We start from the raw sequence: 25,559 nt of genomic DNA, 5'->3' as shown, positions 1-25,559 counted from the left end.
TTCTTGAATTCCCGCCAAAAACAGAACGAGGTTTTTGCTTTTTTGAACAGTTGGTAGGGACGAAGTTGTTATTTAACAACTCGAACTTAGGCCTTTCGATAATTTATTATTGGGCTGAACGTTTATTTATTTTACATTTTTTTTCTTTTCATCCTATCATTTTTATTATGTAATTTCGAATAAACGGTTGAAATCTCATTCTTAACCTCTTGGGCTCACCTCCAATGGTGAGCAAGGGTGAAAATTAGGTTACATCTAGAGGTTCGTTCGATTCTCTCAATTGTTATTGGGATGAGAAAGAAAGATGGAGCGGAGTGCCAGTGAGACTGAGAGAGAACTTGGTGATTAGAGTCCCGGTGATGGCAAAGTCGACGAGGAAAGGCCAGTTCTGATTCCACTCGCGCTTAAAGAACACAGGCCAAGGATCAAACTTTCTCATCTTCGATGATTTCTTTGCCTTCTTCTTCCTCTCTTACCAAACAGAAAGTCGTGAATAAAACAAAAGTGAAACCCGAAATCAAAAGTGAGTGACGGGGATTTAGGGCAAGAGGATGAGAAACCCGAAACCCCTAAACTTTTACCCCCAAATCGAGAGGAAGAGAACTTACCAGATTCGAAGACAAATCTCGGATTTAGGGCTTCAGAGTCAGGGATTAGTACCAGAGAGTCGGGGATTGGTACCACCAAAGTCGGGGCTTCAGAGGCGGTGGATTTAGCGTTCAGAGCTTCAGAGTCGGGTTAGCTTGGAGAGAGAGTCAGGGTCGGGTGGTAGGAGTTTTGGAAAGAGAGTGCTGTGGAGTGAATGTCATTGTGTCGAGATAGTTGGGAGTGAATGCTATTGTGTCTAGCTATAGTTTTTTTTTTTTCCCTTAAGTGTTCTAATTTAGTCTGATTGCTATTGTGTAGTGGTTTAGGACACATGGATGAATCATTAGTTGATGTATATGTACAAGCCATTAATGGTTTTTTTCCACATAAATGTTGTCTGAATGCCAATTTTAAATTTTCAGTTTGCCTCCTGTTGTTGCCTGGGTGGAGAGAAATGGGTATGGGGGGAGAGAATTGGTGGAAATAGTTGGGGAAATGTTGGTAGACATGTTTCTCTCTTGCAAACCTATGGATTCATACCACAATTTTAAACAAACCGTTGTGTCACCACTACATGTTGGGGAAATATAAGTGCTGCCAAATGGTGGGAAACTTGCCACCCCTATATACCATTTTAACCTCACACCACACCATTTATAAACGTTTTCTGAAACAATTCATAAGTCCTGCATAAAAAACACCCGTTGGTTGAATTCATATTAGAAGACGGACATTTTAAATCGTCGTCGAAAAAATGAAAAATCATTCACACCACAGAAACGGGTGTGGCGTCGTATGAGAGGTGTTGTGTGCTTCATTTTCTGTAGTAGTGAATAGACTCTATATAACCTAATGTTAACAATATGTGGTACTCTTGAAAAATGAATACATATATAAGAGCTTGGCTATCATGCATCTCTTTATTTAAATAAAATACTAAGTATTGATTATGTGAATATTTTAGCTTTCTCCAATATCCCACTTGACTAAAGCTCAGATACTCTAAAATGTAATTCATTTCAAGTTTCAAGTTTCCACTCAACTCCAACTAGTCCTCCTGCCTCCCACTTAAGCAAGTATTAAACACTTTTGTAACAGAACTTTGTTACAGGTGGAGATGAATAAACCTGAAAATTAGGAGGCGGTGAAGACAGGTGTAGGAACCAAGAGGTTTGGGTTTGAAATTAATGGACAGCGGTGATGAGCAGGTGTGGAATGAAAAAACACAAGTAAAAGCTAAAGGAGACAGAAATGAAGACAAGGGTGGGGTGTAATGATTGTAGGAGGAGAAGAAGAAGATGAAAACTTAAAGATCCAGAACAAAAATTGGTTCACCGACTGGGGTGGGTACTAGGGATGAAGAAGCCTAAGGTGTTCTAACATGTAGAGACAAGGTTTGCTACTCAACTTATGGCACGTTTACTAACTTGGAATCGGAATAAATCATGAATCAGAGACAACTGGAATGGGAGGAGAGAGGAATCGGTATGGGAATAATTTAATTCAATTAAGCTGTTTACTTACCATGTGGAATCAGAATAAGAATGAAACTGATTACGATTGATGTTGTTTACTTACATTTAGGAATGAGAATTAAACTACTTCGATTACTAAAATACCCCTAGAAAATGAAAAGGGAAAAAGACAGCTATATGATTTCAAAGGTTGGTCCTTTTTGTTTGGGTCCCCAAAAAATTCAAGTCTTTTATGTTGATGTGATTCTGTTTGCTTTGTTTAGGCTTCAGAAGGAGTTCATTTGATTCTCTCATGGTATGTTAAGGTTTCTGTCAATCTATTGTTCTTTCATTTTGATATTTTCATGGTGATTTTGATGCTAGAATCTTTACTTGACTTATTGTTGATGTGATTCTCTTTCCTTTGAGGTGTTGTTCCTCTTCAGCTATCTCAATTGTTGCTACGTACTCTTCTTCATTATGTGGTATTATTTATGTGTGTTGCTGCTCTTGGTGTGGTGAAGACTAGAAAAAGCACAGAATGATGAATTTGTTGAGAAAGCCAAGAAGAAGCAACTTGATATTGTTTTGGGATTAGATGAGAAGAAGCTATTTTTAAAAATATTTCTCCAATGTTTCTAAGGTGGAATTTCTATATGGTGATAATTTAGAGAGGAAGATGTTATGAAATTCTCAAGCAGGATCACAAAATTGGTCAAGGCAACTTCTACATATGAGTGTTTGACTCCAGCTAAGGTTCATTTGATCCAGATGTTTATGGTTATTCGTTTATCACTTGTTCAGAGCTTATTCTTCATATCCAAGTATATTCAAAACTACTGGGTTTGAGGTGTCTTCCAGCTGAATTTCGAGAGACAAGGGGTGTTCCAAAGGAGACAATGCAGGATGGTTATCAAAATCAAAAATTCTAGTTTGCAAACTTAGCTGTCTGCTGTAGCAGTAAAATGATTAACGAGAACAAGCTATTTTCCAAGAAGAATAGGTACCGCTTTTTAATTTTTATTTGATTTGTTTTATTTGACCAAATGCTAAAATTATTGGTTATATATATATATATATATATATATGCATATATGTGTATTTTACTTGTAATCAATGACAGATAACGTTTGTATTTGCAACTTTAGTGCTTTAAGATGATAGAATGTTGGGTGATTCGATTGAACCTTTTTTTTTTTATCAAGTTTCTATCTGGGATTTTATTTATACCCTTTTTTGGTCTATGGCCTAGATTGTAGAGCAGTAATGTTGCTTCTAAATTGGAGTCAGTCTTTGGGTCTCCTTTTTTGGGAGTTGATGTTTTCTGATGTCGACAACAGTATATATATTTCGAGGGTTGGGTAATTTGGTGTTATTGAAATTATGTTAGGGTATTTTTGGTATAAAAACTTGATTCCGAGTGGGTTGATTCCTAAACCCATCTCCCCACTAGGTTATCGAATTCCTGAGTATTAAGGAATTGATTCCCGATAAGGATGTGGGACCCACAACCATTCCGATTCCCTTACATGTAAGTAAACGACAAAATTCTCTTATTCCGGAATCATTCCATCCATTCTCATTCCGATTCCAAGTTAGTAAACATGCCATTATTGAATCTAAAATGTATTCAAGTTTCCACTCGACTCCAACTAATTGTCTACCTTTCAGGTTTCAGCAAGTATATGTCACTTAATATTTGGCCTTTCTATAGGGTTCAACTAACCCCTTGTTGTCAACAAGCTAGGATTTGCAAAAAGATGGTTCTCTCTCTAACTCTCGCAAGAGAGGTAGCTTGGCGGCGGCTAGGTTTTGCTGGTGGCGGCTCTGTACTTTCACCCAAGAAGGAGGTTTTGTCACCTTCATCTGGATTGTTCCTTGGTAACGGCGGGCGTGCTCGACGGTGCCTGTATCTTGTAGGCTTCGGCCTTATTTTCTTTGCTGTGTTCGTGGCTTGTGTTCGCAGCAATGGTGGTGTGGTTAGTAAGGAGGCGCTCTGGGGTCATCCTCACGGGTCTCAACAGATGGTGTTTGTAAAGCCCAACGCTGGTGATTGGGTTGCTGATTGGATGATTAATCCAGGTCAGCGTGCTCTGGGGATGATGGCGGCAAGGGCCGGCATCGGTGTTTGCTCAGATTGCGGCGAAGATAGCTGGCAGAATTGGGGTGATATTGGGTTTATGGTGCTCTGCTCGTCATCGGCGCTAGTTCGCCCAGAATCGGATTCGCGTGCTACTAGTGGTGGTGGAAGAGCGGGTGTCGGTCTCCGGCGAGCAGTGCATGGTGGCGCAGGCAGGGCTGTCTCCTCACTTAGTGTTTACCCTCGGTGGGGTGACTGGGACTGGTATTGGGATGCTATCATCTCCGGTGACGGAATTTGGAGGACAGTGGTGAAGGCTTTCCAAAGTGGTGAAAGCGCAGTTGGCGTCCTCCGGCAGGTGGTGTTTGGTGGCGGCGGCAGGGTTGCTTTCTCACTTAGGGTTTGTCTTAGGTGGTTGGGTTGGGCCTGGAATTTAACTGTTAGGGTGCCAATTTGGGCCCTCGCAGTTACCCTATTTTTATTTTTATTTGTTATTTTAATTCTGATCCTTTATCTTGTTCAAAAAGATAATGGGTTTGTTTGTTTCTTGTTTTGAGTGGGAAAGATCACAAAGAAAAGAGATACCCATTGAACCCCTATATTGGAGGCGTTATTTTTATTCCTCGAGCTTCTACTTATTAATACTAGAAGGTGGGTGTGCTAGGAGATTACTAGTTTTGTTTGCTCTGTTTAGGGGTGGCTTTGTAGTAGTTTCTACGGAACGGTTCTTTCTGTCGCCCTCATAGGGGGGATCGTTTTTGTACTGCTTGCTGAGCTGCATAATGGATGACCTTTACCCGCAAAAAAAAAAAAAAAGTATATGTCACTTAATAATTGGACCGAGTCATGCTAATGTTAACATGTGTGGTAGTCATGAAAAACGAATGGCTTGGTTATCATGCATCTTTTTTTTTTGGTTACAATCATGCATCTTTTTATTTGACTAGAAAAATGAATTATTATTCGACTAATGAGTTCTGACTGAATAAACTGATAAATATAGTAGGGAACTGACTTGTAAAACATGTTAAAAAAAAAAAAAAAAAAATGTGCACCATCCACAGGGCTTGGTTGCCTTTCAAATCTCTAATCTGTTGATGGCTTGACTTGTTCTAGTCCAAGTTAATGTCATTTTGTCCATGTTGAAGGAAAAGCCACGACAGTCAGTCAGCAAGTCGCTAGATTTTTGCCTTGATGATATACGAGAACCAAAAAAACATGTTCCTTATCTGGTGGATTGGGCTGCACAACCATTAGTAATGGGCCTACACCTTTCTGTTCTGGCCAACCCGATAATAGCTGGGCTTAGACAAGCAGAAATGCTAAGAGAGCTGCTAATCACGTAGCTTCTTTAGCTCGACGGAGCATGTCCGCGGCCGACTGGACACAGCAGCCACCTTCCTTCCTCCCTTTTACACATTCGACGGAGCTCCATGCTCAAGTAATGTAACCCATGTTCGTTTCTGGGAGCTTTTCTTTCAAAATTTTCTGGATTAATTCATGCACAATGATAATGGTAAGAGAAGGAAAGGCCATGACAGTCACTAGCTCATCGATCTCTATGCCTTGCATGATCAAGCAGACTGAAATATTTTAATTTCCTGTGATTCTTTTAGTTCTTTGTTATATTTTAGTCATCATCCTCTCTCTCTCTCGCTCTCGCTCTCCACCCAAGTCGGTCTCCAATATCAGAAGTCTTTCAATTATGGCTGGTGATGGAGTTTGACTGTTTCCTAAATCTCTCTCCCCCTGTTACCCTTTACATATAAAGAGAAGTCATCCCACTTTGTTTTTTTTTATCATAAAGGTTGATGTTAACCACCAAAAACATCAACCTATATGAACCTATCCCATACAATGAGACAATTGACAAGAAATAATTTGCCTATCTTATTGAGAGTCGACCTTGACCTTTTGCCAAACCACCCATTCTAATTACTCAAAAAACCGTCACATTATACAGGACTAATGAGAAACATGAAAAGAACTTCTCTCTCTCTCTCTCTCTCTCTCTCAGATCTGTGAAAGATCAAATCTTTAAACAATTTGGTGGGGCCCACAAAAGTTGGGTTCATGGTCTTCTTCACCCCTGAGCTTGGCCTGCAAGGGCGGGGCTGCTCTCTGAGATGGAATGTGTTTTAAGACTTTCCCGGCAATGGAGGGTATTTACAGTGTACTTGGCTGTTTACCAAAATGGTCCCAGCCTTCTATGAAATGGACATGCAACGAATGAGCTTTCTGAGGGGCAAAAATGGGAAATTGGGCCATCTGGTATTAACTTCTGTGGGTGGCTCCAACATCACTAACAGAGGGAAAAGGCTATGAAGCATGGGTGATCAACTGTTACTGGCTGGGAAGGTAGGCACAAAAAGTCCAGATTGTAGGTGGCGGATGGCATCTTCCTTCTATTGATTGAGAGAATATGAAGAGAATTACCAGCCTACCCTTCCCCAACATAAAAAAAGCCATTGATGAATCGATTTGGGGCAACTTTAGTGACTGGCATGAAGCCAAAATTGGGGACTTGTTCTTCTTTTCTTATGCAAGACCTTTGAAAGCTGTGTGGGGTTAAAAACAGGAAAGGATTGAGTGGGAGAGGGGGGATTAGAGCATCCTTTGGAATCAAAGAAAAACCAGAGGAGGATGGGGGCATGATGGTAAATAGCCACCAAAAATTGACCTGGTGGTATAAGATATATCACAAACAACACCAGCAGCACTGGCCATCATCCAAAGCCTAAAAATAAGGTAAGAAAGAAAGGAAGGAGAGAGTAGAGAGTACCAATACCAACAACAACTGCAACAAACAGAACAGCAACATCCCATTCATTTTTATCTCTTTCTTTTTCTTTCTTTGCCGTGCCTTTATTTTTTATCATCATCAGCATCATCATCATCATCATCAGCCAGGCAGACCCATAATCTTCAATGCCTACTCACCTTCTCTCTCTCTCTCCCTCTCTAGAACCCTCTCTGTCTTTCTCTCACATCATCACAGAGAAAAACGCACATCCAAAGAAACCCTTCCCCATCAAAAACAAAGAAGAGTCCACACCACACCCAACCCAACCCAACTTCTCTCTCTCTCTCTCTATCTCTAACTTCAATGGCCCAGCTGGACCAAAATTTATGTAGAAGAAAGAAAAACAAAAAAGAAGGAGAGAAAGAAAGAAAGAAAAGAAAGAGATGATAGATGTCTTCAAATGTCCTCCAACCAAACCCACCACACCAGCCAGCTCTCTCCCCCCATAAAACTAACAACAACAACAACAACATCATGTTTGCCAGAAATGCCCTTCTGCAACCCCCCAAAAAATCCCATCTTCTTCATCACTGTCTTTCACAACAAGATTATATATTTTTCACCGAGTTATGTGGGACTCTTTTGGGTTTTTTCTTGTTGTCTTGGTCAGAGTTTCACAGAGAAAACAGGAAAGCAAGAAATTTCTCCTCCCTTACTTCTCCCTCCCCTTTATTATTTTCTTCCCTTCCTTGTCCTTCTTGTTTCTCCCTGCCCTCTTTCCTCTCCTTTTATTATTTCCTTCCTCTCCTTTTCATCACCCATTTCCTTGTGTCTCCCACCCTTTCTCTCTCTCTCTCCCCCCATAATTCTTCGTTTTTGGCTTCTGGGTTTTCTCTGAAACTCTCTCTCTGATCCATCTGATGAAGAAGATGAAAGGGGTTGTTGCTGTGGAGCCTTCTTCTTATGCTCTGTATCAGGATTCAAAGGCCAGGTTTAAGCATCAGAGTCTTATGCAGGACTATGAGGAGCTGCAGAAGGTATATACCATTTCTGGGTTTCATCAGATCTGTGTTTGTTATTGTTTTTTTTGCCTGGGTTTTCTAGATTTGGATGTTTATGTGATCGTTTTTGCTATTGAGCAATTTGAGCTGAAGAATGAGTAATCAGTGTTTTGGATCTTATTTAGATTATTTCCTTAGTTAGAGATATGCTTAGCTGAATCTCAGGATCTCTATATGATCTGTCTTTGTTTCCAGCTTGCCGCTCTCTATGCAACTCTGTAATTTTACGTTACTTCTGTTTGTATGTTAGTGAAGACCCTCAAAAACTCAGCTAATTAAGTAGTAGTAGTTTTAGGCTCATTTGGAAGAGCTTTGTACTTGGCCAATTATTTGTTTGGATTTCTCCGTGTTTTCACCTCCTTTTTGGGTCGCCTTGTATGTGGTTGATTATTTAGCGTCTGATTATTTAGCCTTGTATCTATAGCAAGAAATTTCCAAATTTTTTGGTTACTTTGTTCTCGGGGTTCTACAGACATTTGGTGATCATTCTTTATAATGTTTTATCTTAACCTCTTGCTGATTGTCATCTTTTGAGGAAATGAACTTTTCATCATATGCTAGTGGATTTAGTTCAAATTGCTTGACCTAGTCGAGCTTGATATATGCAACTAAAGCCTTGTGTTCTTTCTTTGCAGGAAGCAGAGGCCATGAAGAACAGATTGGAGATGATGAAACAGAAAAAGTCTATCCTTACAGCTGAAGTCAGGTATAGCATATAGTGTGTTCCACACATTTCTACACCTTGTGATGTAGCTTAGATTTTCAATGAACAGAAAATATGAAAGGGAATTGACTTGGTTGATGTTTATCTTATTGACTTTGCAGATTTTTGAGGAGAAGACACAAGTACTTGATTGGGAAGCAGTCCATGAACCCCAAACCGAAGCAAGACCTTGTGCAAACACACAATTTGAAAATCCAGCGAACCGATGTTTTGAAGGGAAAGAATTACAGTAAGAAGGAATCTGCTTTGAGACATCCTGCTCCTGCAATGGACTTGAGCCAAAGGGTACGGATTAAAAATGCAATGGAGGTCGCCTTGCAAAAATCTACTCCAAATTCTGACTTGAACCATAAGGCAAGGACTGTCAGCCGGAAGGAAACTACTCTGCATAACTCAAATCCAGTTATTGACTTAAATCAGAAGGAAAAGATTCAGAGTGGGAAGGAATCAACCAAGCGAAAAAACACTCCAGTTTTTGACTTGAACCAAGTTTCGGTAAACACATAGTAACCCTTCTAAATAATGTGCTTTCAAGTCCTGGTTTGTTTTTTCAGTGCAAGGAATGATGGTCTCCTTTGTTTCATTTTGTCACAGCTTGAGGAAGAGGAGGAAATTCAAGCTGATTGTGAGCCATTGAGGACAGACGAGCCAAACAAAAGTATACTTAGAGGGGGTATTGATGAGCAGCACAATGATATGAAGTTGCTGGTTTGCAGGACTATCGGTAATGGGTCAAACCGATCAGGGAAGAGGAAGATTACTTGGCAAGATCCGGTTGCCTTGAGGGTTTGATTACTTTCTTCTTGGAGAATTAGTACATCGAGAAGATCATATAGGGTTGAAAAGTTTGCCTAGCCTTGGCAAGCTAAAGTTTAACTACTACTCTTGTTTGATTTCTAGTTTCTTGCTCTTTTTAGTTTTACCTTTCTTCGCTGTAAAGTAAACATAGTTAACACATGATGAGTATATATAGATGAAATGGTGAATTGTTTCTTAGGATTCAGAGCTTAGGACATTGTTTATCCTTCTTTTGTCACAATTTCACAATGAATGCTCTGCTTATGTTGCAAGTATTGTTAGATCGGCCAAACTTTGTTGGTTTCTTTGTCCAATTCTATATCCTTTAGTCTCGGGGTTTAGATGAATTCTAAAGAGAGTCGCTGCACATAGTTTAGGTCAATCGGCCTCCTCTTTTAACAAGTCAACTGCAACAGTCCGGCTTTTTCTTTCGATGCTCAATAAGGTCAAGAGGAGTATTAATTGGGTCACAACCTTGGTCAAGAATGTCATTGGAAACTTTGCCATTGAAAATTAGTCATATGCATTCTACAAGACTACAAGGGCATAGAACTGACCGACTTTAGGCATGGAATAGAACATGTTAGATCTACAAAAGAAAATAGGAAAGGAATCTAGAACTAGAATGTTGCTTGCTTATCAAAATTAACAAGGAATAACAAGCAGTCAGCAATGCATTGACCCCACAGATTTTCGTCATCGATATACCCTATCCAGTTAACCTTGCTTTGATCAACTTTTCATAAGCCTCCAATTTCCTCAAATTTTCAGCCGTCTCAGTAAACCAGAATGATTCCACGGCAACTGAGGTTGTGCTTTGCATGTTGGCATTTGCTTCTGTGGTCACATTAGTGGTATTATTCTTTATAGATTCCTCAAGCAGCGTAGCAGTTTCTGTCTCCTCACTAGCTCCCCATGATGTCACGGCTGCTGCTGTTGGAATGCTCACATCTTCTTTGGTCACATTAGCAGATTCCTGCAGCCTAGCAGTTTCTGCCTTCTCAGTAGCCCTCAATGATGCCACAGCAATCGTGACTGGAATGCTCGCATTTGCTTCTTTGGTCACATTAGCAGGTGCAACACTATTCTTTGCATCTTGCTGAAGCCTTTTTACTGCCTCCTGCGTAAACCCTGATGATGCCACAGAATTTGTGGTGGGAGTGCTCACATTTGCTTCTTTGGTCACATTAATAGATTCCTGCAGCCTAGCATTTTCTGCCTTCTCATTAACCACCAATGATGCCACAGCAATTGTGGTTGGAATGCTCGCGTTTGCTTCTTTAATCACATTGGTGGGTACAAAACTGTTCTCTGTGTCTTGCTGAAACCTCTTTACTGCCTCCTGCATAGCCCCTGATGATGCCACGGACTTTGTGGTGGGAGTGTTCACATTTGCTTCGTTGGTGGTTCGAACTTTATTCGTTTTTAGTTCCTCAAGCCTATCCATATGCTTCTTCGCCCTACTATGCTTCTCCATCACCTTTGGATTATTGCTACCAACTTTACAAATTTCACATAGGAACTCAAATTTTTTTGTTTTTGTTGGTTCTTCCTTTCTCTGCATCATGTGCACCTTTTTTACTTCAACATTGTTCTTCAAATCCTCTCCGCATTGGTCTTTCTGCACTGGCAGTTCCACTTTTTTCTCTTCTGAAGTGACTGTATCCTGCATTTTCTTGTCTGAACCATCACCAGCTTCATTATGGTCAAGCAAACCCCTTTCTTCTTTGGCCCCTAATTGTGAGCTTGCAGCACCAGTGGTCTCTAACTCTTTAGGCTCAAAAGGTTTTGCAGTGTTCTTCGAAAGTGGTGCATTACTGGAGCTCTTTCCCAGTTTTTCAGCTCCAAGTCTTTTTTCGCTGGCCTTGTGCCTCTTGCCCTTAAGGTGACCGTCAAACATTTTCTCATTTGCTACAGTAACCTGACACAGAGCACAACTCCATTCCTCCTTCGGTATCTTCTTCTTCTTCAATTCCTCCTCCGGTATCTTCTTCTTCTTCTTCAAACGATATTGATAAATCTCATTAGCACCCTCTGATGGTAGTTTTTTCCGCTTCAGTCCAGAAAGGTCTGGGTTGGGTTTAGCCTGCAGCAAAACACTTATACACAGTACGTAAAGAGAACCATTTAATACTAAAAACCTGGTTAATGGTATAACTGAAACAGAACCACAGCTTTTGAAGAAAGGGCTTGATCCCCAAGCAAGACAGACCTCAAGCGGCATGAGGGCAATTTTCTAGAAAGTTTGAGAAGGGAAGAGAGTATTTTTTAAGTTAAGCAGGTTAATTATTTCCCACGAGTGCATTCCTTAACTTAAAAAATAAACACTCTTATTCATCTTTCAAACTCTATACAAGCTGTAGATATTTTGTAGTGCTAAACAAGCTCGGAGAAGAGTCTTGTTATCCCCAACAATGTTTTAAAGAGCTAATGTAAAAGCAGTAACATCTGACTACAACATAAGAAAAATAAGAATTATTAGAATGAAACTGCATGTTTAGTTCAAACCACTGACAGTGAGATGTCTATAAAAGCTAATCATAGAACTTCAGTAAAGCATGTTTCACAACTAAATAGATTCTGGTTAAGTACAATTCTTAAATTGAAATTCTATATCAGAATATTTCAATTCATGATCAAAACTCCACAATATTTTGATAAAGAGAATAAAAATCCTCTGAATCTTCTCCATGACAATGAATCCATAGTGAGAAATCCCTTTTTTTCATTACAACTCAGAGACTCAAACTGAAATACTATGAAAGGTCACAATACTGACCAATATAAGAGTAGGTGATAAAGGGCCTGTTTTTATGGAAGATTTAAAACCTCACATCATATGGTAGAAGGGGTTGCTGCATAGTGCATGTACAGTGAGCAGCCTTCTCCAAGAAAACACACAAATGAAAAACCAGTATTCAATGATCACCAGAGTCATTCATCAAGATTATTCTTTACCTTGATCACCTTGATGTCACGAATATCATGGTAGACTATCCCAGTATACTGATCAAACTATCAAAGAAAAGTAATCTCCCTAATGCTATGATACTCACATTGAGGGGCTGACTTTTTACGTGCCGATCCACAAACAAAAGGATTATCACATACACAGAAGCAAGCCGACGCAAGTCTTGTGTCAATATTAGCATTGCTTTTCTAGGAATGATTACTTAAAGTTCATATGTACGTTTTCATTGTTAGTAAACAATAACTGAGCAAATCCAGTGACAATCGCGAGCACAAATGCTAGCACAGTCACACTAACTCCTGTATGCTTGCATTAGCAACTGTGCTTGCCACGACTAGCTTCGCTCTTAAGACTATGATTTAGTCAAAGTACCGTATTCTTCAACCAATGTAATGCAATTGACTAGTAGTCTCATCTTGCTTGTTTATCATTGTCTAATCATGATTTCAAGTTACCAATAAACACAAAGAAAATCATCATAACATAATTTCTACCGAAATAAATTAACTTAATAAAGTTAAAATGTAACTGACTAACCAGTACGATCAACTTGTCCTTGTTGAGCTCCGGAGGACGAGCCGGCGGGGTCAACTCCTTGTTGACCTCCAAATTATTATCGGGCACAGGTTCCGGGAGCCGCGGCACGATAGCCAACGGCGAACTACTCCTCGAGCTAAACCCGAAGCGATGGTCGAAAGAGTGGGCCTGCATTGGGCCGAACGGGTCCTCGAACCCGAGCCCATCTCCGACGGCTTCCTTCATAGCGATCTCTCGCTCCAACATGAGCTCTCTCCTCACCTCGGCTTCAAGAACTCGCCGCCGCACCATCTCCGCCGCGAGAATCTCCTCCCTGATCCTGTCCTTCTCCATCTGGCGCTGCATGGCGTCGCGGGCGTTGGTCGGGTGCAGGATCGGGTCGTGGATCGTGAGATAGTCCGGATTCGGAAAACCAGTCGGGTCGGGACTCGTTCTTGGACCCGAACTCGGCGTGACGGCCCAAGTTGGAAGAACCGATTGACCTGAAAGATAGATTGTCGTTAAGAGAGGTGAGATTTACAAAGAAATTGAAAGAAAGAGGGGAATGTGGGGAGGGGACCTCGGATTGTTCGCTCGGAGGAGAAGTATCGGACGGTGGAGGAAGAAGGAGGAGAAGGGCGGTCGGATACGTCTACGGCTCGGAATTTGAATTCCATGGTTAAGAGGAAGCAGATAGATTAGGAGGATGAAACCCTAAAAATGCCGAGAGAATTTGAGAGAACGGTGGGACGAACAATTAAGGAGAGCAGATTTTCTCGGGCGGTTTCATATAAATTTTGAGTGGGGAAATAGTAGTGACGAAACAGCGGGTCAATTATATATTGCCGGAAAGGGCAGTGTGGGCCAGATTTGAAATGCAGGCCCAAACTCATACAAGTTAAAATAATCAAATACTGTCAAATCTTTTGACAACTATTTTTTTTTTTTTTTTATCGAATATCATAATCTCAATTGTATTGATATTTTAAAGAATTTTTTGAAGGGACGGCTAATCTCGAGTCGATTTTTTTTTTTAAATGATTTTTGTCAGTTTTTAACTTTAAAAAATCATTAAAAAAAAAGAAAAAAGATTGAGTTGAGGTTTTTCAATTTTACAATTGCTTAAAATTCATTATTTACCAATTGAGAGATTTTAGTAAAACCTACAATAAGAACATGCGATTTTCTTCAAAAAAATCGTGTGCTATATAATTCACAATTTTGAGTGCAAAATCATGATTTCGGACAAAAAAATAATTTTTTAGGGAAACTTCTGTGGTTAGTTTCCACATGGTTGAAAAAGTATACAACATTTTTTAGTGTGCTTAACCTCGTTGGCATGACACAGTGTCGTTAGTTAGCCTCTGTATAAATGTGCATTGTTGGGCTCACTTCTCATGAGCATCGTTAGTTTCACTTGCCATAAACATCGGTTACCTCGCTTATTATAATTAAGCATTGTTAGCCTTGATCACTTGCAAGGGGCGTTGTATGCCTCACTTGTCATGGGCATCGTTAGCTTCAGTACTAGTGAATTATTAGATCGCTCACTTTTTGGCTTTTTGCAGTGTGTCCACATTGAGATAACCTATATGCCTTATGTCAAGGAATTGCATTTCCTGTTGCCATAATTTCAGGACTTTCTGCATATAGATAGGACATGATAGAGGATAGCCTCTTTTCCGTTGTGATGGCAAGCAAAGAATGACCAACCTGCTAAATCAAGCAGAAAGAATGAGCTCATTTCAGAACCTTTTTCTATAGTCTAGGCAAAATTAAGAATCTCTCTTTTTTCTAGAAACTGCTGCATCCCATGACAATGATGCCATTACCTTTGCCATTATCTATACAAGTCTCTCCTATCCAAAAGCATATTTTATATCCCTCAGGTCCATGCTATTGCCGGCCAATTTGGCAAAGAATGGGACACTGCATTTCCCAGGAATCAATCTAATATTCAACTCCAATAGTTACTTAGTTAGTAGTACAATGTAACATAGAGTTTCTTTTTGGTTCTATTTTCTTTTTAATCAATAGGTGCTAGCTTCTTGTAAAGCATTTGGAAGTGAACGCTGACAGGAAAGTCGTTGGATTGACTCGTACTGGATGATCAATCAAACAGCTGAGTGGTTTGTTCGCTTCGAAATTTCCATTGTTACGTAGCTAGTAAGCGAGATATTTCTGGTCAACTTGATGATTAGAGGACTCTAGTTCTATAGACTGTAGTTAAAAAGATCCAATTAGCAGTATGATATTCAAAGCCAGGTGGTTTACAATGATGTATTACTTCGATCAGTTTTTATTTACTTACTGCTAATATATTTCCAATCTCACCTTCTGTAATAATTTTTACCGGACTTTTGTGGGTTTACAAAATGTTGAATGAACTCGAACAAAGAGATAATCAAGTAAAATCTCATCATCTGCAAAAGCCCTTAAGATTAGCTTAAGTAGCGACGGACGGTGGAAATTTGGGTTAGGTATTAGGTGATACGTACTCTATTGTAACAGAAAGGAAAAAGAAAAAGAAATCTTCTGGCTTCTGCGGACTCATTCATTTATATCATAAACGTTATGTTAACTTTCCTTAGCAAGCAACACATGCTTTTTGTAACTTCAGAGGTGGACTTGGCCCAACAGGCTGTGGCCATAGTATGTATAGATGAGCATATGTTGGTGACGAAAAATTCCTTAGAGGAGTTTGACTCACCAATGAATGCGGACTAGAGCGGGAGCTGACCGGGAACAATCGAGAAGCTTCCCTCGAGCGTTGACTCGAAGTTTGACCGTCTGCTCGAGGAGGAGGGGGGTACCTGTAGAAAACTCTCCGACACCTAAATCAGTACGTTTCTTAGTAGTGGAGCAGAGAGAACCAATTCGATGGATTACCTGGACGTCGAGCCTCCTTTATATAGGCGATGACTTACTTGGGGAACAAGCCGCCATTATTTCTGCTTTTATGGCTGCATTTATTTACACACTGATGATGACAATTATTGCTGCACCAATAACAGTTAATCATTGCGTACTTACGACCGTCATTCATTGCTTATTTATGATAGTCATTCATTGCGCACTTATAATCATAATCATTGTGCGTAGTTATTGTTGTAATAATCGCCGCATTCATGACTGAAATTTAACTTCATACTAACTACGGAGTTAATCGCCTTAATTGCGGGCCCAGCAAAATTTGACCACTCCCACAATGCCCCCAAATTTTCTCTTTGGACACTCGTCCTAGCTAAGAGGAAATTTCCATTCTCTAGCTGTTTCGAATCTTGCCTCGAATATTTCCTCGAGTCCTGGGCGTCCCGATTCTTTCCTCGAGCCCTGGCCGCCCCAATTCTTTCCTCAGGCTCTAGCCGCCCCGATTCTTTCCTCGAGCCCTGGCCGTCCTGGCCACCCCGAATCTTTCCTCGGGCCCTGGCCGCCTCGATTCTTTCCTCAATGCGAAGATTCATTTTCAGCATGAGACATGGAATTGCCCCCATTTCCCTTTGAATCTGATCAAAAACATTTTATTCTCCTTGGTCACCGGCCTTGGGTATTTACTCTGGCCACCAGCCTTACACATACATTTCAACAACACTGACCACAAATAAATTTCAAATATAAAAGGAAAAAATCAGAATATGATTACTAAAGGAAAGAACGCTAGTCTACGTTACCCAGACTTTTATCACTTCAGGGCTTGTATTCCATCACTCCCAGTCCTTAGTGACAGAAATGAGATTTCTAATGGTGCAGCTCCCGCCATCACTTTTTAGGGAAAAGTGCTTCCCACAGACGGCGCCACTTGTTGGTGACGAAAAATTCCTTAGAGGAGTTTGACTCATCAATGAATGCGAACTGGAGCGGGAGCTGACCGGGAACAATCGAGAAGCTTCCCTCGAACGTTGACTCAAAGTTTGACCGTCGGCTCGAGGAGGAGGGGGTACCTGCAGAAAACTCCCCGACGCCTAAGTCAGTACGTTCCTTAGTAGTGGAGCAGAGATAATTGGAATTCGATGGATTACCTGGACGTCGAGCCTCCTTTATATAGGCGATGACTTACTTGGGGAACAAGTCGCCATTATTTATGCTTTTATGACTGCATTTATTTACACACTTATGATCAGGCCCGGCCCTGGCCCAGGGCCCAAAGTTTGCAGTAGATGGATAAAAAAAAAATGTTGTTTGAGAGGCTAATACTACATCAAAAATGCAAAAGTTGTCCAAAACAGACCCAACACTACTCAGCCGTAGCTTTTTAATTATATGAGAGACAAAGTCATGAGATAGAGAGAGAAAGTGTGTGAGAGGAGAGAGAGATGGATGTGTCATCATGGGCCCAATTTTTTCATCGATATGAAATATTTTTGAATTTTTTTTTTATATAAAAGGCCCAATTTTATTCTTCGCCCCAGGTGTTGAATTTCCCAGGGCCGGGCTTGTTAATTTGTCCAGCTCAATGGTGAAGAACAGAAACAATTCTTTCTCTCTCTACCTTCATCACTCAAGAAGCACTTGCAAGATTTTAATCAGGAACATAAAGTTTTTAGTGAGTGTGTCTTCGATCTCAAACGTCAGTTTCTTCAACGTACAGGAACTTTCCTTTTATTGACAAGGATTGTGGTTTTCTCGGGGTTGTTCGGCACTTTAATTATTTTTGTGAAGGGATCGATGTTATACAGTTGTTTTGTTTTTTTTTTTTTTTTGTCGAAGCTGAATCTTCTAAAGTTCTGATTTGTTTTCTACTCTGATTCTCTGAAGGGGGAAAGTGAAGACACATGCATGTTGGGTGAATATTCAAAGGTCGAGCAGTTCTTTAAGAAGGAAGTTGCAGAACTATTGACATTGTTGCTCGCACCAGCTTCGGAATTGATCATGGAAACTGGTTTTTTTTTTTTTTTTTCTCTTTCTCATTTTAGTTTAAAACGCTTAATGCAAGTCTAGAAAATTTCCAAGTCTTAAGACTGTTGCAATAGTATGAGTAGAAGAAATCAGTGAGCAATCACTTGCACAGTCATTGAATCCAATTCCAGAATTATTTGTTTATTTTGGTTGTTCTTTTATTGCTCAGTGTAAAAGTATGGCTGACCTACAGGAAAAAGCTAAAGCAATTGGTGATGAGCTGATAGATGAAGAAGAAGCTGCGAATAAAAATAAAAAGTTGGTTTCATACCCTCTTCTTAAGGCAGCAGCTAGATATTATACCGATCCTCAAATATTTTGAAGCTTAAAAGCATTTTCATATTCCCATGCATATAATTCTTAGATTCCTAGCTATTAGGTTTCTGATTCTAGTTTTTGAATCTCTAAAGACAAAAGAAAACGGAGAAACTTTAAAAGCAGAGAGGGAAGGGCCAACGATAGAGCAACAACCAAGTGATCGATGAGCAGTGATGGTCGCAAGTTCTTCTTTCGGCTTTAATTTTTCAATTGATGTGTCCAAACGACCCTTGTTTTCTCAAATTCTTGGTTCCGAATGAAATCTAATGAAAACAGCAATAAAATAAACTAGAGCGACTGAGATTTCTCGAGACGGAGAAGAAATCATAAGAGACATTTAACAACATTACCAGATGAAGAGAAAAAACTTATAACTAATTCATCCCCATTAGCATTGATGAAATAACATTTCAAGACAAATGACTTTGATATCACTTTATCATATTCTTCAACTTCTAACTCACGAGCTTCTCTCCATATAGCAACCTGTGCTTCAGTTTGCTTTATTTCGATCATGACGCAAAAATGCCACCAAATTTTGGGTCCTTCTCATTTCTTCCATTAATCACACTTATTCAATTGAATGAGAGGTACAAGAAGGAAAGAAAGAAGTGTTTTTTTTTTTTATAGAAGAATATGCAATCAGCTCAAATTACTGATGAAGTTTATGATAACAAGAAGTTTATGATATCTAATCTATGTTAAACAGCGACAAGCGTGGCCCGTGGCCCACCATTGTACCGATACTGTCCCAACTTAACCACCCAATAGGTGTTGGGTTTTAATCACAAAAGGCCTCGGTACAATTGGGTGAGATCCACCCACTTATAAGTTATATTTTATTTGTCACTTTTCCAATGTGGGATCTTTCCTCTCCAACACGCCTCCTCACGTGCAACCTAACTCTAGGTCTGCACGTGAAATTAATTAATCCAATTTCCAATGGAAATTGGGACACAAGTCTCATATCGGAGACTTGGTCGATACAATCCAAGGCCCACATTGGACACTTGGTAATTTCGATGGCAATACAGGGAACCCCAATTTGGGCTCATGATACGTGCCTACGTGGAGACGCAATTGGAGAAGGACCCGCTCTGATACCATGTTAAACAGCGACAAGCGTGGCCCGTGGCCCACCATTGTACCGATACTGTCCCAACTTAACCACCCAATAGGTGTTGGGTTTTAATCACAAAAGGCCTCGGTACAATTGGGTGAGATCCACCCACTTATAAGTTATATTTTATTTGTCACTTTTCCAATGTGGGATCTTTCCTCTCCAACAATCTACATAAAGAGAAAGCACAAAATTCTACATGAGGGCCAGTGGCCAAGTTTTCTATACAGATCCTTCTCTACTAAAAGGCTAAAAGCACAACAGTTTACTAACAAGCAATATAGATGCTACTTGCTACAAGCCATGCTTTCTACATAGATATTTCTTTCAGGGCCTTCCACTCTTGGATGTCTTTAATTGGATTCCTCAAAGGCCATGTTTGGTTGGTGGAATCAATTTCCTTTCCTTTGGGAAAGTGTTTCCGGAGGGGGGGGGGGGGGGAGAGGGAACCAATTTCCCTCGCTTTTTCCTTTCCTTTGGGAAAGTGTTTCCCTTCCTTGGCTGTCCCAAACGCAGGAAAGGAAAGTGTTTCCTTTCCCAATGCCCACTTTCCGGGAAACAAACATGGCCAAAGGACTATTCTTCAGAGCCTTCCATTCTGCAGTGTTCCCAATTGGATTCCTCGATGACCGTATTGCGAAATGGTCTTGAGAAATGAGAATAAAGCAGAGGCTGTATTTATAGCATTCCTGCCTATTCCCAATGGGCGAGGGTAAATGGTTTAGTTTCCCAGTCGGTGTAGGGCTTTAGTTTCCTTAAGGCTGTAGGATTCGGCTTAAGAGACCATGGGCTGCAGTTCTTTCTGTTCTGTAGTCAAGCCTATGGGCCAAAGTTCAGGATAATACATTAAAAAGAAAAAAAAGCCCAATTAATAAACAAACAATTCAAAACGGGCCAAATCATAACCCACAAGAGTCTCCCTTCCTAGCAACACATTGTGAGGATGTAAATCAAAGATCAGAAATCTCAATCAAAGTCAAATTTGAGATCTACAGAGAGCACCAAAATATCTAAAAATGCCGAGCGGGTGTGCGATCTGCTGCGAGATTGTGCTCGCCGTCTTGCTCCCTCCCTTGGGGGTTTGCCTCAGCCACGGTTGCTGCACCGTAAGTCTTATATATCCATCCGATCTCATTCTGGTTTCTTAGACTCTTGAGTTTGTGAAAAAACTGAGGCTAAATTTTGGTGGGTACTGTTGGATTTTTGCAGGTTGAGTTTCTGATATGCTTGTTGTTGACTTGTCTGGGTTACCTTCCGGGAATCATCTACGCGCTCTACATCATCGTGTTTGCTAATCGCGAGGAGTACTTTGACGAGCACCGCCGTCCCCTCTACGCTCCTGCTTATTCTGGTTAAACTGTTTGTTGTTCAGTAATTTAATTTTCACTGTGTTTTATGGGTTCGATTCCAAATTCGCCTTTCTGGGTTGTTAAAGGGGATGATGCTTTTGCTTTTGTTTAATGTATCTTATTTTCAATAACCTAATCTGAGTGTGTGTAATCTGATTTTATGTTGGATTAATAATGTTGACGACGTGCAATTGAATATTGATGATTTTGAGTTTAGGTGGATAATATATATATTATTATGTTCACGTGAGAGAAGCTTGATTCTTTCTGTTCATTCTCAATTGCTTGCTTTGCTGCTAAGAGGAATAGCAGCAACCCAATTTGCTATACATGGATATTAGGGCTCTATTGAATTGGTATTTAGGGTTTAAGCTGAAGTACAGTGATGCAATGCATAGCATTTTAGTTGGTTACAACTTACAGATACATAGTGCTTAGCAAAAGATCAGCTTTTGGTTTCAAATACTATAACTAGGAAGGAAGTGCATGATTATTTCAGTGATGGGCATAGGAGTGAAGAAGCACTTTTAGATACAACCCACATGAACATTTACCTCTTGGATGAGTTGAGGAGGCCTGGAATGAACGAATGAATTATATCCGATTCTCATTAATATTATGGAGCCAAGCTGGCCCGTGTGGCTGTGTCAAGTGAGGCTGAGCATCTCCAATGGTAATGTTAAAACGCTTGTGTCAAATTCGAATTTGACAGCTGATGTGTCAAATGTCATTTTTGACAAATTTTAACTCCAGTGGATATGTTAAATTTAAATATTATTTTATTACTTTTCAGAGTATTTTATATAAGAAAAATCAAGAGAGCTTTTTCTCTTTCTCCATCCTCATCCCCAGATCGGCATATCCCATTCTGTTTCTACTTTCTTCCTCCATCGTCCTTCCCTTATCTTTCATCATCCCCTTTGTCTCCTCCTTTTTCTACTCTTCTGTCTAAATCTCTATCTTGCCCTTTCTATCCATATATGCACAACCATGAACTTATACTTACTGAAAATTTGAGATTGATTGCTTTTTTCCTGCTAGGATGTGAATGATGAATCTGGGTGTTCTACGATAGTTGTTTTAATTGGTGATTGTATTGGATCTGATTGTATTTTCTTGCGTTGAAGCAATTGGGTCAAAGAACTGGGTTTAAGCATCTTCAAAGAGAGAGAGACGAGAAAGAAGGGAGAAGGAGAAACAAACATGAAGAGATCTTGTACATATTCCCTTCTTGTTTCAGTATGAACTCTTTGATAGAATTAGAGTTTCTTAATAGATGAAGAACCCATCTATCTATACAACTGCTTTCAATAAGATATATCAGGACTGGAGAGTTTGAAAGTGTATATGGAACCAAAAGATAAATTCGACTGGAGAGTTTGAAAGTGTATAATGAAGTAAGAAAACATTAAAACATGATCAACAATATTCTCAAACATTTTCGTCGTCGTTGTACCATCTATCTTCTTTGGTCTGGTTCTGGGTATGAATAAAGAGAGATAGAAAGACGAGAAAGAAGGAAGAAGGATAGAGAGAGCGAATAAAAAAAGAAAAGACAGACGAGTTTGGGTCTGTCAATTTTGACAGTAAGAATTGGAATGTCAAATTCACGTAGGATTTGATATATCTGTTGGAGTGAATTCATCTTTCATTTATAACCGTTCATTCCATGTGGCAAATGACCACTCCATTGGAGATGGTCTAATGATATTTATGTTTATGTAAGCGCAGTTGACAGTGTATACATTTGTTTGTGCTAAGTGAGGCTAATGGTGTTATGTCATGTCATTTAAGTGAAGCCAACGGCGATCATGTGCATGTCTATGTCAAGCGAGGTTAAGCACACGAAAAGATACAATTATACCACATAATTATCTCTGAAGCCCAAGAAAACTGACTTCATAACTTTTTTTCAGAAAAAAAAAAATTCCAATCTTCGTTTTTCACCCAAAATTGTGGATTATAGCACACGTTTTTCAAGTTGACGGAACTCAAAAATCTCGATCTAATTTTTTTATATGATTTTTCAAAGTCAAAAAATAAGAAAATTCATTGAAAAAATCGGGTCAAGGCTTTTGAGATCGGTCACTTAGGCTTAGGTTTCATAATTTACTAAAGATGAAATTATATTAAAAAAAAAATTTCAATTGAAAAATATATTGACAAGATTTAGCACACCACAAGTGTATCAATAGTGCCTCCAAAGTGGCAAGCCATATCAACTATCAGGTCCTCTTTTACAATAAAATTCCTCACAATAATTTCAATATCGATAATATATAATTTTTAAAATATTCTCCTCTCCGACTTCGAATCAAAGAAAACAAAAAAGGACAAAAGAAAGAAAAAAAGATAAAAGAACGGCGGGAACAACGACACGCGGCAAATTTAGGAGAGGCGCGCAGATGAAGCATAAGACAAACCGAGCTCTCTCAATTACACACACCAAACTCTCAAAAATGGACCGAACCAATAATGAAGAAGAACCACCAGTGACCTCCGACTCCGACTCCGACTCCGACTGGGCCGGGTTGACCTACGAGTGCCTCGCCAACATCCTCGCCCGGCTTCCCTTGGAGCACCGATGGCGTGCGATGCTCCTCTGCAAATCATGGCTGCTCGCCTGCAAGGACCCGCATCTCAACTCGCGCTTCGTCCTCGAGCCCAAGCCCGAGTACGGGTCGGCTCAGTGGTGGGCCCCCGAGTTGGGGAGAAGGGTCGATTCCATTCTCCGATCTGTTGCTGAATGGAGCGAGGGGTCGCTTAGGGAGATTCGCACCCGGAACTGCTCTAATGACTCTCTCCATTTCGTCGCCCAAAGGTATTATAGGAGACAAAAATTTGGTCACTTATTTATTCGTGTTTGATTCATTTTGGTTTTGGTTTGGACTTTCTATGAAAGTTTGGATTTTTGTGGAAATGGAATGAGGAGTTGAAAAGTGGGAAGGTTTTGATTGTCGTGGTGTGGGGATTAGCAGGGTGATAATTAAAACTTGTTTTTTTTGGGCATGAAGTTTTGTTCTTGATTGATGTATGGTGAGCTGAAAGGTTTATATGTTTAGTTTTTGTTTGGAAAAATTAGATCTTTGAGGCCTGGAAGTGAGTAGTTTATGTTTTTCTTCATTGGTACATTTCAAATGTTGTTTTTTAAGTTCAACTTTTCATGGACTGTTGTGGGTAATTGGAGTTAGATATATGCCAATGTGATAAGTGCTTGTAATTGTATTTTTCTAGGTGCCCAAACCTTGAGGTTCTTTCGATCAAGTGCTGCCCGAATGTGACTGATGCATCCATGGCTGACATAGCGTTTCGGTGCACCATGATTAAGGAACTTGACATCAGCTATTGCCATGAAATATCTCACGAGTCTCTGGTGTTGATTGGGAAGAATTGCCCTAATCTCACAATTGTTAAACGGAATATGTTGAATTTGCTAGATCCTTCTGAACACGCTGGGATTGTTCCTGAGGAGTATTTAAAAACTTGCCCTCAAGATGGAAATTCAGAAGCTGATGCAATTGGCAAATCTATGCCGAATCTCAAGCACCTTGAACTAAGGTTCTCCAAGGTAACGGCTAAAGGCCTTGGTTTGATATCTGCAGGGTGTCTGAAACTTGAGTACTTGGATGTGTTTGGGTGTGTAAACTTGAATAGTCGTGATATCAACAATGCAACATCCGAGCTGAAGAACTTGAAGGAGATTAAAAAGCCAAATTTCTACATCCCTAGGTCGGTTTTCCATACGGAGGAGAGGTATGGACATTGGAGGCTGTATGATGAGAGATTTCAAACAGATATTTTCAGAATCTAATCTGCTACCTAAGCTTGGAAATAAAACATCTACAGGGCTTCAGCATCTATCTGTATTGCCTTGTAGCTTCTTTTATTAAAACTTGCTTAATACTACCAATAATTCAGCTTCTGTTGTATTTATATATGCTATGTATCAATACTAATGTACAAGCATCATGTTTCCATGTAATATATAAGGTGAAGAAATCTTGAACCATACACAACTTTTCTTCGTAGCTCCTACTTGGAATCTGGAAGAATCCTTTCCCTTAGGTTTTACACAACTATACACAATACAGTCGAATTCAAATAGGCTAATTTGATAAGTACCCCTGCAAAAGCAATGGATTGAAAACAGGCAGTTTAACGTTGGAAATTTTGTCGAAAAACAAAGTTCCTGATTTACAGGTTGAGTCCTAAATCATCTTCTGCAGAATCAGTCCAGGCAATCAAAACAGAGCAAATATGAACCATCCGATAGTAACATGCCTGACTACCGCTGAGAAGAATAAATTGGGGGGTTTACCCAGGAAAGCGGATGCTGCACTATGGCTGGATTTTGGACGCTTAAGGTCTGAGGCACCACCGTATATTCCCTTTGCTTTCTTGGAAACCTTCAAATGATGAACTACATGCATTTTCCCATATGTTCTTTGATGGCCTTTTCCACTTGATTTGGTCATTATATCATATACATCTGCACAACTTACAATAACATAATTAGAAATGTAGGTACCAATTTAGCTCTGGCATTAAAGAGAAAATTGTATACTGAGTGCTTACCCTTCAGTTGCTTCTCTTTCTTCTGAGGTCCATGACCTTCAGCTTTAGGTACTGTAGAAGTGCTTTCACATGCAGACAGAGCAAGCAGGCACAGAAAGACGAGGGTAGAACACCATGTTAGTATTTCTCTCCTCATTTCCTCAGTTGGGTTCTAACTTCTGAAGAGGACACTTAAAAAGAGATTTCAGGGTTACTGTTCATAAGCACTAGCAAAAAGAAAGAAAAAGCATCATTTGGGTTTTCGTAGCCGGTGAGGTAAAGTAAGATTCTCACTAGTAGTAGTAAATAGAAAACTTGGCACATGTACTCTAAAGCCATACGATGTCAGTCACTCTTTTTTACTTGGTTTAATGTACTTTGCATTAT

The 25,559-nt window shown here is 39.9% G+C and overlaps 6 protein-coding genes across 6 annotated transcripts; 3 read left to right on the top strand and 3 right to left on the bottom strand.

The window, feature by feature from the left end:
- Window positions 1-283: 283 nt before the first annotated feature.
- Window positions 284-439, bottom strand: LOC133726858 (ATP synthase small subunit 6, mitochondrial-like). Its single transcript, XM_062154502.1, has one exon. The coding sequence runs from the start codon at window positions 437-439 to the stop codon at window positions 284-286; it is 156 nt and encodes a 51-aa protein (XP_062010486.1).
- A 6,420-nt stretch (window positions 440-6,859) lies between these two features.
- LOC133708659 (uncharacterized) lies at window positions 6,860-9,723 on the top strand. The gene is made up of 4 exons (XM_062134133.1): window positions 6,860-7,902; window positions 8,562-8,632; window positions 8,752-9,145; window positions 9,245-9,723. Exons 1-4 carry the CDS (start codon window positions 7,786-7,788, stop codon window positions 9,440-9,442), a joined length of 780 nt encoding a protein of 259 aa, XP_061990117.1. The 5' UTR covers window positions 6,860-7,785; the 3' UTR covers window positions 9,443-9,723.
- A 213-nt stretch (window positions 9,724-9,936) lies between these two features.
- LOC133708648 (uncharacterized) lies at window positions 9,937-13,729 on the bottom strand. The gene is made up of 3 exons (XM_062134124.1): window positions 13,516-13,729; window positions 12,957-13,438; window positions 9,937-11,534 (listed from the first exon to the last, which is right to left on the bottom strand). Exons 1-3 carry the CDS (start codon window positions 13,610-13,612, stop codon window positions 10,158-10,160), a joined length of 1,956 nt encoding a protein of 651 aa, XP_061990108.1. The 5' UTR covers window positions 13,613-13,729; the 3' UTR covers window positions 9,937-10,157.
- A 6,478-nt stretch (window positions 13,730-20,207) lies between these two features.
- Window positions 20,208-20,820, top strand: LOC133708639 (UPF0057 membrane protein At4g30660-like). The gene is made up of 2 exons (XM_062134114.1): window positions 20,208-20,375; window positions 20,479-20,820. Exons 1-2 carry the CDS (start codon window positions 20,286-20,288, stop codon window positions 20,623-20,625), a joined length of 237 nt encoding a protein of 78 aa, XP_061990098.1. The 5' UTR covers window positions 20,208-20,285; the 3' UTR covers window positions 20,626-20,820.
- Window positions 20,821-23,016: 2,196 nt separating this feature from the next.
- Window positions 23,017-24,474, top strand: LOC133708623 (F-box protein SKIP1-like). The gene is made up of 2 exons (XM_062134096.1): window positions 23,017-23,439; window positions 23,853-24,474. The coding sequence occupies exons 1-2, from the start codon at window positions 23,024-23,026 to the stop codon at window positions 24,427-24,429; spliced, it is 993 nt and encodes a 330-aa protein (XP_061990080.1). The 5' UTR covers window positions 23,017-23,023; the 3' UTR covers window positions 24,430-24,474.
- Window positions 24,475-24,571: 97 nt separating this feature from the next.
- Window positions 24,572-25,352, bottom strand: LOC133708631 (uncharacterized). Its single transcript, XM_062134106.1, has 2 exons — window positions 25,194-25,352; window positions 24,572-25,107 (listed from the first exon to the last, which is right to left on the bottom strand). Exons 1-2 carry the CDS (start codon window positions 25,327-25,329, stop codon window positions 24,860-24,862), a joined length of 384 nt encoding a protein of 127 aa, XP_061990090.1. The 5' UTR covers window positions 25,330-25,352; the 3' UTR covers window positions 24,572-24,859.
- Between the last annotated feature and the right edge of the window lie 207 nt (window positions 25,353-25,559).

This window comes from Rosa rugosa, chromosome 1, assembly GCF_958449725.1.
Source record: "Rosa rugosa chromosome 1, drRosRugo1.1, whole genome shotgun sequence".
NCBI classification, from domain to species: domain Eukaryota; kingdom Viridiplantae; phylum Streptophyta; class Magnoliopsida; order Rosales; family Rosaceae; genus Rosa; species Rosa rugosa.
The sequence above is the reverse complement of the archived record's forward strand: the minus strand, read 5'-3'. Positions and strand labels throughout refer to the sequence as shown.

Bases quoted from the DNA above. Each gene is read 5' to 3' on its own strand.
- LOC133726858 (XM_062154502.1), bottom strand. From the start codon at position 439: ATGAGAAAGTTTGATCCTTGGCCTGTGTTCTTTAAGCGCGAGTGGAAT.
- LOC133708659 (XM_062134133.1), top strand. From the start codon at position 7,786: ATGAAGAAGATGAAAGGGGTTGTTGCTGTGGAGCCTTCTTCTTATGCT. The intron at 7,903-8,561 runs GTATATACCATT...CTTTCTTTGCAG, and splicing joins ACTATGAGGAGCTGCAGAAG to GAAGCAGAGGCCATGAAGAA. The intron at 8,633-8,751 runs GTATAGCATATA...TTGACTTTGCAG, and splicing joins ATCCTTACAGCTGAAGTCAG to ATTTTTGAGGAGAAGACACA.
- LOC133708648 (XM_062134124.1), bottom strand. From the start codon at position 13,612: ATGGAATTCAAATTCCGAGCCGTAGACGTATCCGACCGCCCTTCTCCT. The intron at 13,439-13,515 runs GTCCCCTCCCCA...TCTATCTTTCAG, and splicing joins CTCCGAGCGAACAATCCGAG to GTCAATCGGTTCTTCCAACT. The intron at 11,535-12,956 runs GTTAGTCAGTTA...GTTTTGCTGCAG, and splicing joins AGGACAAGTTGATCGTACTG to GCTAAACCCAACCCAGACCT.
- LOC133708639 (XM_062134114.1), top strand. From the start codon at position 20,286: ATGCCGAGCGGGTGTGCGATCTGCTGCGAGATTGTGCTCGCCGTCTTG. The intron at 20,376-20,478 runs GTAAGTCTTATA...GGATTTTTGCAG, and splicing joins TCAGCCACGGTTGCTGCACC to GTTGAGTTTCTGATATGCTT.
- LOC133708623 (XM_062134096.1), top strand. From the start codon at position 23,024: ATGAAGCATAAGACAAACCGAGCTCTCTCAATTACACACACCAAACTC. The intron at 23,440-23,852 runs GTATTATAGGAG...GTATTTTTCTAG, and splicing joins CTCCATTTCGTCGCCCAAAG to GTGCCCAAACCTTGAGGTTC.
- LOC133708631 (XM_062134106.1), bottom strand. From the start codon at position 25,329: ATGAGGAGAGAAATACTAACATGGTGTTCTACCCTCGTCTTTCTGTGC. The intron at 25,108-25,193 runs GTAAGCACTCAG...TAAGTTGTGCAG, and splicing joins GAAAGAGAAGCAACTGAAGG to ATGTATATGATATAATGACC.